General features: G+C 38.4%; 1 protein-coding gene across 1 annotated transcript in view; it reads left to right on the forward strand.

The window, feature by feature from the left end:
- The window catches only part of ADAMTS16 (ADAM metallopeptidase with thrombospondin type 1 motif 16), a 110,589-nt gene that overhangs the window by 43,012 nt on the left and 54,788 nt on the right, over nt 1-12,789 (forward strand). Inside the window, exons 7-9 of the mRNA XM_080678153.1 lie at nt 1,280-1,439; nt 2,946-3,051; nt 9,649-9,786. Of these exons, the coding sequence (XP_080534279.1) occupies nt 1,280-1,439; nt 2,946-3,051; nt 9,649-9,786 (404 nt within the window). The remainder of the gene's footprint in view (nt 1-1,279; nt 1,440-2,945; nt 3,052-9,648; nt 9,787-12,789) is intronic.

A 12,789-nucleotide genomic window follows, 5' to 3' on the forward strand; every position in this document is an offset into this window, starting at 1 on the left:
CAAATGATTTTTAGATGAAATCTAAGATCTAAGATGCCTATGGGCTTTAATATTCTGGAACTCTGCTCTTTTCCTGGACAGAGTGGGGGTAGCTAGGACATGCCTATTTCTAGCCTGAATAGTCAGGAAGATACAACCTCATTGTCTTTTGTGTAAGTATGTGTCTAGGGAGGGGGTGCTGAGCCAGCAGGGTTTCTCAGGTGACAGGTTAATTATTCCTTGTATTAAATTGTTTTCACCTTGGAATTCCTCCAAGCTACAAAGAATAGGAGAGGTTATCTTTTGATCGTACACCTGTGTTAACTTTGATTAATGCAGTGTTCCTGGAAATCGCCAGCTGAAGAATGGAAGGCATGCCCCAGTTTTGATATACAACATCTAGCTCAGGTGTATTTGAATTTCTGGGAAAGACAAAAACTTGTAAAGAGAAAACATATTGCATGACTGAAGGACAAAAATTCCAACACAACATTCCAGTCATGAAAGTCTTACACAAGTTGTCCTAGAATTGAGGTATTTGATCTGGTTTTCTGTGACCATCATAGGAATATAGAGCATTGCTATGAATAAGATTCACACCACTCATTGCAGCCTGTTCTTCTGAATGTTCCTGCTGCTCCCAAATTCTTCATTTCCCAAGTGTTCACAAGTTCTTCTGATATTTCACAGTTACTTTACTAGACCTTGGTATATGCGAATAAGGTCACATGTTTTCTATGTGGTTTCCTTCCAGTTCCAGTCTATTTTCCAGAAATAAAGCTTTCCCAATTGACCTGCCTTTCTTATGAATATGATACCTCTGTGGTGACTTAGTAACACTGCAATAATAAATATTAAAAGGGCTATAAGTTGGAAATCCCACTTGCTCAAGTTGCTAATGAAGTAAACATTCAGTGACTGGTGTGCTTTGTGTATGTGTTTAGTCACATGCAAATGATTCTATTGTCTTATATAATTTTGCAAAGATTTTAAATGCAAAAATTTTATACACAAAAATAATCTTTCATGGATCACTGAAAATGCATTCAGGGTCAGCTAAATACATCCCAACTGTTTTAGCACAGAACTAGAGAAATATACACTAAATCTCTATGGTTTTTTGTAAAATACTTTTTTGTGTTGTAATACATAAAATGGATGCATTAGCACATATGCTATTTGGATCCAACTATGTATTTGAAACCCAAGTTAATGAGAGTTTGCTGTGATACCAATGCTAGTAACAATTGCATTATACTCTGTTTTCTTTCTGTTCTCGTGGTGGTCTTGCTCTCTCTAGCCAGGGCTTGTGATAAGCCATCACGCGGATCACACCTTAAGTAGCTTCTGCCAGTGGCAGTCTGGTTTGATGGGGAAAGATGGAACTCGCCATGACCACGCCATCTTACTCACCGGTCTGGACATATGCTCCTGGAAGAATGAGCCCTGTGATACTTTGGGTAAGATCATCCAGCATAGTTTTGAGGACCACATATGTGCTATGTGCCTTCTGTGGCCGTATATAGTGAATTTTTGCCCCTATTCCCAATCTGTAAGTGGTAGCCACTGCTGAGTACAATTTTAAAGAAGAAAATTGCGTCCTTGTATGAACTTTGGCCAAAAATAAAAATTTGAATTTATTCATCAAAAGTGATTACTTCGCAAAGGAATGTTCCTAACATAGTCAAGAGTTTTTGTCTCTTCTAACTTAAGAAATGATTTTTTTTTCATTTCTTCTTCCAAGAGAATGGAATCAATAGAGTCAAGAGTGTCTTATTATGTGGCAGAAATGGTACATTTATGAATATTATAGAGATATTACAACTATATTATATCCCTGATTTTTAAAAATTTCTTTATTAATGTCTCATAACCATTTTATATATTTATAAGGCTGAGTAAATCTTAGAGGCAGCACTTTGATATTTTTTCCAAATAGTTAGTGTAAAACAGTATGCTCCTGACCAGAGCTCTCCTGGACATTTTTCCTAACTCTCCATTTTCCCTAGGATTTTAGGGGGAAAGATCCTTTATTATAAAACCATTCAGAGAGGACTTAGTTTAATATGGGTTAACCTGACTTCTTATCCTAGGAAGACCTGCTTATGAGGTTGGCCCTTAGCTGGCCTCTGAGAACTTAAATTTCAAGAAGTTTCCCACCATCTTACCTGACATGTGTGGCTCACTTTGACAAAATTGTTTGTACAAATAATGTGAATTATGTGGAACACCTGCTTTCCTCCCTGGAGTCTGGAATTTGGGTCCATGCCAGGCAGAGGCTGCCTCTGTGATCAGCCCCAATAAAACCCCTGGGTCCTGAGTCTCTAATGAGCTTCCGTGGTGGACAACAGTCTACGCTTGTTGTCATGACATGTTACTAGGGAAATCAGTCCTATCCTGTGTGGATTTACTGGAAGAGGGCTCTGGAAGCTCATGCATGCTTCCCCCAAGCTCCTCGTGTACTTGTTTCCTTTGCTAATTTTTCTCTCTATCCTTTTGCCATGCTAAATCATATCTGTGAATATAACAACTTCTGGGTCTATGTGTGTCCTCCAGGCAAATCCTTGAACCTGTGTGGTCTTGGGACTGGGACTTCCTGACACACCCATTCCCCACAGCACTTTTTATTTCGTCTTTTGAGAATACATATGATTATAGAAAAAGACAGAAATTCTCCTCCATCTGCAGTGAAACCCCTCTTCTACTGTGTCCAAGTCGTAGCCTGTGATATGAACATTTCATAGAGCCCTGAAGAGTTTTCCATGCAGAAAACAGATCCCCTACTCCCACATTGTTAAGAGCACTTTTTGTTAAGAGTCTAAGGGTTTCCCATTTCATATTTCAGCAGATGAATATGAGAACCAAATTTCCCTAAAGGATGGAGGGTAAATTAGCCTGTATAATACGCCCTCTTCCTTTATTTTATTGAAAACTGCTATATATTCTTTTGACCTTTATGCCCATAGGATTTGCGCCCATAAGTGGAATGTGTAGTAAATATCGCAGCTGTACGATTAATGAAGATACAGGTCTTGGACTGGCTTTCACCATCGCCCACGAGTCTGGACACAAGTAAGTACATGTGCATGGGAGGATGGAGCCCGGGGTCCTTTCCCTCTTGGTTGGTTGCCATAGAAATATGGATTCATTAGGTCAAGTCTGTAAGGGGGGTTCACATATATCCAAGGAGAATGTCATTGACAGGCTGTAAATATTGTCACTTAGGTACTTCTTTTGTTTTTATTTTAATACCTTGTCCTGCACATTCATTGCATGTGTTTATACTTTCCTTACCGTGTTCTTCCCTTACATTCCTGCTCATACATGCACCTGTCATTGCAGACACTTGTATCAGTCCTGCTCCTCTGTCCTGTGTTAATCCTATTCCATGGTCAGCTCCTGTTGGGGGCTCCAGATAACAGAGGGCAGTAACAGGCCCTTCTGTTGTTAACTTGTCACTCTTGAGTTCATGTTCTCATATCGCTTTTAGAATTTGGAGAGGTGTTTTATGATTGGTGTGCTGAGCAGAGTTTGAGGAGTGCAAGCATTACAGGATATTGGGAGATGAAATCTAAGATTTCATCCAGTAGATGGTTTGCTTCCCACGTTCCCATTCTCCAAGTGTTGCCAGTTTTCAAATGGGGCAGCATCAGGGTGAGTGGTGAACCTGGCAGCTTGGCACAGACAGATTCTGCTCCTGGACAAGCAGCTCTTAGCAATGGGTGGCATATTTTTATGTGAAAAGCTTATATTTATTCCTGTGGAATGAAGAATTTCTATCAATAGAAACTTATTATTAGACTAGTGGCCCTGCACACGAATCTGTGTGCGAGTAGCTCGCTGCTGCTTGTCTCAGCTGGCTGCCCCACCCACTGCCGCTTGTAGCTCTCTGCCACACGTACCTTACTGCCCCACCCTCCTGTAGCTCTCTGCTGCTTGTAGCTCACTGCCCTGCCCTTCTGCTGATTGGTCGTTACACGTCACGGCATAATGACCATTTGCATATTACCACTTTATTATATAGGATAAGGTTTCTTAGACCTATAATGCTGTAAGCTTGCCTTTCCTTGAGGCACCATCTATTAATTTTTTTAACGGGCCCTTGCTAACTTCCTACAATTGCCATGATTCATAGGAACACTGACTGTATGAAGGTGTTTTCCTACTATACTGCAGTTGAACTTGAAATTTTTCCTAGAAAATGCACAACCAGGAAATATAATTTTTCTCCTTTTTACATTAACCCCAATTTTACTTGCAAAATCCATAAAACTTACAAAAGGCAGAGTTTGTGATTTGGTCTCCATCCCCTATTTAGAAAACGTACTGAGATCACTTGTTACCCCGACCTGTTCAAAGCATCTGTATGTGCATGTTTGTGTATGTATGTTCGTGTGTGCACCTTTGTGTGTAATGGCACCACACGGACGCCATGCAGACTTGGGCTGTGTATGAACTGATGACCTGAAAGTGAAACTGTATATCCCATTACTGATTCCTTCATCATTATAGGTAATGATTGACTTTTTCAGTGCCCAGAAAATTGCACCTACACTTCATAAAGCTTTCAGCAGTTACATCATAATTGTTTTTTTAATAGACTACTAGAGTTAGAACTTCAAAAACTCTCATTATTTTAACGACACGGGGCTCTTGCTGTCCTCTGAACCATACCTGAATTTAATTAAACAATCAAGGTAAGAAATATTTAAGTCACCGAGGGCTGAGCAAATCGGCATTAGATAAGTAGTTGAGATATGGGCATTGGTAGTGCAAGCAGTTGCAGGTGGTGAATTTAACGGAAGCTAAACTTGATACATCCAACACTGGGGTCTTCAATGTCAATGACTATCAGTGTTTGCTATTATTTTATCTTAGAAGTCGATTGTTAATATTTCCTCTTATCACTTGGGCTCTGTCTAGATGGAAAAAGAGTTTCTTCTAAACAATAGATAAGTGCTTGTACTTGCAAGAGGGAATATAGATGGAAGGAAGAACAGTGCTCTAGATTTGGATGAAGGGGAGTCCCACTCCCTATAGAATTAATCTCCAGAAAATTATCAACTCCTTAGTGAGCACCTGATGTTTAGAGGACATTGTGCAAGAGATAGAGGAACTGGAAGCTCTAAAGAGACAATTTGCCCATGAAATAGCTTTTGATCTTATTGAAATAGGACATATCTATAAGAAATTTGCAAATTAATTGCATGTGCTAAGTGCCAAAATGAGTGATAATAATAGTTATAACAACAATGGCAATAATAATTGTAGTACCTTCTCTTTGTGGAACACTTTTTATAAATATGCAGAGCAATTTTTCATGTATCTCAAACCACATAAACCACTCAGAACAATCTCTCATCTTCCTTCACTAGCTTAGCAGACAGGCTATAATGAATATTCAGCAAATCCGAATGAATGGCATGGGGGGAGTGAGTTGGGGAGTGAGCAAGTGAACAAATGAGGAGTATTTTAAAGTATATCAAATGAGAGAGGGTATGGCATAGAAGACTCAATAATTAAACTCTGTGAATTTTATTTGAAGACAAGCACATTTATTCAGTTCATTTATTTCATAACTATTGTTCTTGAAAAAGGGACTATCGGTTTGCTATATGGATCAAACATTATAAATAAACAGCATTCCTTTATCTTATCCTTTGCAGTGAGCTCCAAGCAAAGTCAATTTTAGAGTTTGGTACCTTAAGAATTAAAAGACAACTTTAAATCTATTAGGTCTGTATAAAAATCATATTTCACAGGTGACGCTTACCTCTTCAGTTTTGCTTACATTCAGAGGACATTGTTTAGGGTGGAGGAGGGCTTCCCCATGCTTTCAGCCATAGGCTTTCTAATCTTTAACTCGAAGAAAGATTTCAGTTAATGTCCAGACAGTTTCTTCTATTAAACTTAGTTGTTTTCATCTCCAAAACATCTTGAAGTTTATACTGGGGAATCTGACCTAAAAATAGAAATTGCTAAGAACAAGCGTTTAGATTTGTGTTGGAAAATGGAGGAAGAACGACTGGAAGCAGAAGCGAGAATGTGTGTTCTTAGTATGTATGTGGGATTGAGTCAGGATTGCTTTTAAGCAGGTGGGAAAGGAAGAGTGTCCTGGTTATATTAAATCTCATGACACAGGATGTGCAGTTTGCTACATGCAAGTTTAGAAGAATTGGCATAAATACATTGAGGAACAAATTACACATTTTAAAGAATATGTCATTTATTTGAAAATCCCCGTTTGAAAAGGGAAGTCATGTCATTTAATGGTTAGCTCCCTGGGACTCGGATACATGGTAGTCCTCCTACAGCCTGAGAGTGACTAGGGCACATTGCCTGGTCTTCCCTTGCCTACCTTTATATCTGCAAAACCAGTGGAGCCTGTGGAATCCTTAGCAGGTATGTGCAGGCACAATTACAATGATATTATTTGAGCTGAACATCTCTATTTTATATATATATATATATATATATATATATATATATATGGTGAAATACTTGATTTGCATGATCATTTCAGACCATTAAGACAATATTAAAACACATTTACTGTGCTCAGAAGTATGTATAATCTATCATTTTGTTTCCTGTTTTTGTTTGTTTGTTTGTTTAGTATTTATGGACCTATTCTCTGGACACAATTTGCATCCTGCCAGCAAAGCATTGTTTAGGATTCTATAAAAGGACTAGTGATCCAAACCCCACAAATATCTAACAGAAAGATAAAATAAACATGGCATACTAGAGAAGAAAAGTGAGGGCTGTAGGCATTCCTAGAGATACAGTCAGGGAAGATGAGGCAAGTGTTCTCGGAAGAAACAGAATTGGCTTGCTAATATCATTCACTTTAAGCATACTCAGCTGGTGACGTTAGATACCTTTTGAGCATTTAATGGTGATATGTACACACCACCGGTTTGTGGCTGTGCTCTGTCATTAACCTGAGCTCTTCTTGCTGGGTCAGGAGGCACTGGGTGATCTGAAGGATATGTACACTATCAGAGCAAGCCTGTGCCACAGAGATCATTCGTCTGGTGATTCTCAGACTGCACTCCAGGGAACCCCAGCAATTAGAGGGTCACTTCTTACCAATTATATTGATTGTCATTCTTCTTAAAATTATTTTGTTTGTTCCTGTGTCCAAAAGTATTTGAAACACACACACACACACACACACACACACACACACACACACACACAAATGGTGTCTAGGTGTTAAGTGATTTGACCAAGATCCTATTTGAATCAGAGAAATGGATAGAATTGTTGAAATTTAGTTTGTGACATGCAGGGTGCCAAGTATTCTGAGGAAACTTTATTATCCCATTTTATGTGAGGAAACTGAAACTCAGGGACTTAAGTAATTTGCCCAAAGTCAAACCATTTATGAATGACAGAGACTTTTTGAAAAACCTGCATCAGAGCTCTGGACATCTGGGTTCTACCAGCGGTTAACATCATCAGGCCAAGGATGTGATTTATTATCCAAGATGGTTTCTTTAGAGAGTTTCTCATTTCCTTAACCCCTTTTATCTAAACAGCCTGACATAATTGATACAACCTCTAAATATACTTGGCTGTTCATCTGGGTATGTCATTAATAATGAAGGAATACTTAATGTAATTGAATCACTCAAGAAAGTACTATAGAAGACATTAAAGGCATCTGACACTGAACATAATTCTCCAGTCTAATTTATTTTGAAATTATGTTTCTATGTGGATAATTGAGTTGGTGTTAAAGCTGGAAGGTTGTTCTTTATTCATTCAACAAATATGAATAGAGAACCTGTTGTGGACTGGTGAGCCCACTGACTCTGGGGTTATAAGCATGGATAACAAGAATCTCTGTTCTTTAGAAATTTATTAGATAGTAGTTAAAAAAGAAAAAATACATATGTATATATTTAGTGCATTAATATATGGGGTGAAGTCACTTTGAATAAAGTACTATGGTTCATGGAAGCAAAAATTTATCCAACATGTATAACTTGAATATTAATCATATTTCTGGGTTGCCAAATACCAACCTTATCTTTAGAATGTGTTCTAGTCATTCTTCCATGACTATATTAATGTTAATATTAAATGTGATCATTGTGGCACTTTCATGCTAATGTGCTGGCATCCATCGCAGTACCATTTATGGGAGTTGTACTACTTGGAAACACAACTCTTAAAATAGTGGTGCTCAGATTGGGTGGGTATCAGAATCAACTTACTGTGTTAGAATACACCCAAGTGCCAGAGCCAAACCCACAATCTACTAAATCAGAAACCTATCAGGGTGGGCTTTGCATAGATACACTATACAGTGTATTTCTCAGATATTCTGATGCACAGCAGAGTTTGAGATTAATGCTAGAAAGAATCATTGAAAATACCTTACATGAAAAGTTTAAGACCAAGATGTTCTCAGACCTGGGGTAGTGTGACTTTGAATTTCTTAGAAATGTAGGCAAAAGTGGTGACAAACTTATCTAGGGCACTTGATGGCCCATAATGTGTCTTCTCCACATTCAGATCAAGGGCCAGCCAGGGGTGGGTATGTTGGTATTTCATTTTGGTCACTTTCTCCCCAAAGCAGCCACCCATATGTGATTACATTCTGAATCTTTTCCATAGCCATGACACATTTTCTCTACCGTATGGTTACTCTGGCCTTGATTGATTGCTTTAATAGAACTTCAGAGAATGGGTGGAGGCTGAAATGACTGCATATACATCACCCTTGGTACTGAGTAGGAATTTTGCAGAAATTGGACAATGTTTGCACACTAGAATTTCTTAGATACACCCTTCAATCATGCTTGGGTTATAATATTGCATGGGTCCTGCCTGGGCTCTGACATTAGAGTGTCAGGTTCCAGTCCTGACTCTGAGACCCTGGGCAAGCCTCTCTCAAGTCCTCAGTCTTGCTGTCTTTATATTATACCTATGTTATAGGCTTCTAGTGAGGTTTACATTTAGAAAAATAGGTAGCATGCTTCATATTCTGTCAAACAAGGCCCAGAAATAAAGGTAACTGTAGCCACCCATTGGGGTTCCATAGAGACACTTCCTCCAAAGGGATGTAGGGAGTATTTGGGTCAATAAATGTCCAGCTGTCACAGCCTCTGGCAGTGTATACCTAGCCTTAGATGGAGCAGTACTGGGTAGGTGCAGGGACCAAGAGTTGGAGTAATTGGCTAGTAATTCTCAAATTGTGTTAGGTATCAAACACACCTGGGGAGTCTGGCATCTGTATTTCTGACAAACACTGGAAATTCTGAGCAGAAAAGAGCATAGAGGGAATGAAGGAATATAGAACAGTTTTAGCTCTACCAAGATCAAACAAATGGCCCACCCATGCCATTTGAAATGCTTTTTTATAAAGAAAGCATCTGCCCTTAGCAACATCTGGACAGTGCTGGCCCTTGATCTGAATGCTCTGTTTTGATATTTGTGAGTCCTTTCAAACAACTCAGTGAATGGTAGTTCTTCAGGAAAAGTCTATGAATCTTTGCCTTGTCTCCACAATTTGGCTGTTAAAGCCATAATTTCTCTGCCTGACTAGCACACAAAAGTAGGGGAGTCTTCACAGTGTCTTTACTTGTGCTTGTTAGAGTGTATTAGATAATTTAAACCATTCTTTGTTTTTGAAAGAACCATTTCTCTCTCTCGTAGCTTTGGCATGATCCATGATGGAGAAGGGAACATGTGCAAAAAGTCTGAGGGCAACATAATGTCCCCTACATTAGCAGGACGCAATGGGGTCTTCTCTTGGTCACCCTGCAGCCGCCAGTACCTGCACAAATTTTTAAGGTATGAACTTTTGAAGCCGGTTGTATATCTCTTGGTGCTTTTGATGGTCAATACCTGGTCAGCCTGATCCTGTCCAAGCAGTCCCAAGCTTGGGTGTGACTTCCCAAGATGGATCCCATTTGAAAGTGTCTTGAGATATTTATTTGACTAAGGAGTTTGCCAAACACTTCCTTAGAGCATGGAGGCCTGTAGGCTTAATCCAACATCATTCAACCTTTAAACTCAAAGGAAGTCCATATGATACTTACCAAGCCAAAATATTTTTTCTACATTTAGTTTGTTTTTTTTTTTAATTCTCTTGTCTATAACTAGACATTTCAGTCCTTGAATGGGAAGATCTGGCATGTATACATCAGTGCACACAATGGTAAAGCACACTTAAATTTTTTTAACAAAATTCATTTCTTAATAGGGGGAAAAACTTGAATATATAAACCTTAACCTGCCTGTAAAAGCCTATTATTTTAATCATTATTTTTAGGAAATTTGATTATAGCACTAATTCATTTAGGGTATAAAATATTTGGAAGGTAGGGTTTGACTTCCTGAACAATAGTCATTATATTTTAAAATTTTAGAGAAAGAAGGGACTTTAAGAAACATCATTAGATCTGTTAATAAGGTAGATTATTCCCCAAATCTCAATGAATTTGCATTTATAGTTTGACTTAAGCTTTAAACCATAACTATTTCTGACTTGCACCACATGCCAGTGTAGATTGGTGAGATCTCTGCTCCATGTCATTTGGGGACCCAGGTTCCTTCCACCCTGTGGCTCTTTCCTCTTCTAGGATCTTGTTCTCTACTGCATCTAGCCAGTGGCTGGCAAAAGACAGTACTGGAGGATGTGCAGGAAAGGCGCTGTATTTTTGGAACTGAGAATTCAGCTGAGGGCCCTCCAAAGTGAAGTGGGGCTAAGAGATGTCTACTTGTGTGCTCTGGAGGAAAAGAACAAGAGGATTCATACAGAAAGTAACATGTGCTGTATCACCAGCCCCAAATCACATTATAAGTGAAGTAGCTAAGATTGCAGGGACCAGCTAGTTAGTGGCAGAATTGAAAATAGAACCTAGGAATGCTGAACCTTAGACCTGACTTCTCTTCACTGACTCCAAGAACCATATATTTAAAGAGCCAAGGAAAAGCAATTCTGTTGAATTCATAACATTTATTTTTGTTTTTATATGTAGTTACTTTAAAAAATTACTTGGCTCAAATATAAAGATGAGGGAGAATTTTATTTGCTTAGAAAGTAGCTCTTAACTCTTGATGACTTATATCTGATAATAAACATAGACAGCTGATTACATGGGCATAAGAACTGAGGTGCTGGATCCACCTGAACTTCTCACCATCCCTTTCTTCCCTTCTGAACACAATCTTTGAGGACCATGGTGATACCTGGATAAGACTATGGTTTGATATCTTTGTTCCTCCTGGAAGACACACCCAAAATGGGAACATTATTATTTATTTAGCTCCCAGGAAGGAGAACTGCTCTTATTCAGGATGAAGGACATATTTATTCATCAGAAATGTATTTTACCAGACACAGAAGAATTGTGTTTGCTTGCTAACAACTCACTGATTCACAATTATCTACTGATTCTAGTACAAGGGTGGGCAAACTTTTTGACTCAAGGGCCACAATGGGTTCTTAAACTGGACCGGAGGGCTGGAACAAAAGCATGGATGGAGTGTTTGTGTGAACTAATATAAATTCAAAGTAAACATCATTACATAAAAGGGTACGGTCTTTTTTTTTTATTTCAATAGTTTTATTCATTTCAAACATTTTAACAAGAAGAATGTAAACATTAATTATTATAATTTGAAACTTCAAAACATGGAGGAATCATAGCACAATAACATACCTTATATTGAAGATGGCAAAGGCAAAATAAAATTGCCTAACAAAGGAAAGGTACAAAAGCCTTTCAAATTAAACTTAAATATAATAAAATAATTTAAAACTAAAACAAATAGGAAAGAACAAAATGTGTAAACAGTAAATTAAACATTTTCTTTAGTGCAACTTCCAAATTATGCCTGGGACGTAGATGTAGATGGCAATGTAGACTGGGTTGAAAGGTTTTTGGTCTTTAAAACATCAACTTCAGTGGGAACAGTGTTGTTGGTCTCCTTTTTAGCTAATGCTCTGGTACTGTGCTCTACAGGGGCGTGTCTCCCTACATCACCACGATAACGTGTCTACGCATTCCCAGGGTGATGTCGGGGGACGCATCCGCGGGCATTACAAGCAGCCTCTGGAAGATTGAGAGGTTGTTCCTTCTACTGAATGGGCGGATATAAATCCACCCACTCAGAAGAAGGAGCTGTGGCTGTGTTTCCCGACGTTGCCATGTTAACACTGCTGCTGGTGAAGGAGCGGAGGGGAGAGCAAGAGAACCCTCCGCTCTTTCGGCTCCGTGGGCCGGATAGAACAGCCGAACGGGCCCGATCCGGCCCGCGGGCTGTAGTTTGCCCACGACTGTTCTAGTACTTCTCAACTAAACACATTCATATTTTTTAGATTTGTAAAAGAAAATATAAGAATTATCACTTCCATTTCAATTGTATATTCTTGTAGAAAGATAACAAATGAAATCACCTTACCTTAAGCAATTGGAATAAAAAAAAGAAGGGAAAAAATGACAGATGTATTTTACCTCATTTTGACTCAATCTGATTTGCCTACATAGTCAGACGTTATTTGTTAACATTTTGTAAAAACTGTATTAAAATTACACAGACTGTTGGAATTTGGGGTTGGTTAACTCATTTCCTGGTAAAGTTACCTAAAGCTAACCAATGTGTACTCTACTAGCTGACATACATTAGCTTATAAACACCTTGAATTTAAAAAATTTATTTTTTTTAATTTGAGAGATTTATTTCTTCCAATTTATATTCTTTATTACATACACAAAATAAGAATGTAGTAGTTACAGATTTTTAAAAACAATTTCTTTTAAATATAGAATATCCTGGCCTAGGGAAATA

This window comes from Plecotus auritus (genome assembly GCF_963455305.1).
Source record: "Plecotus auritus genome assembly, chromosome: 7".
Classification (NCBI taxonomy): Eukaryota; Metazoa; Chordata; class Mammalia; order Chiroptera; family Vespertilionidae; genus Plecotus; species Plecotus auritus.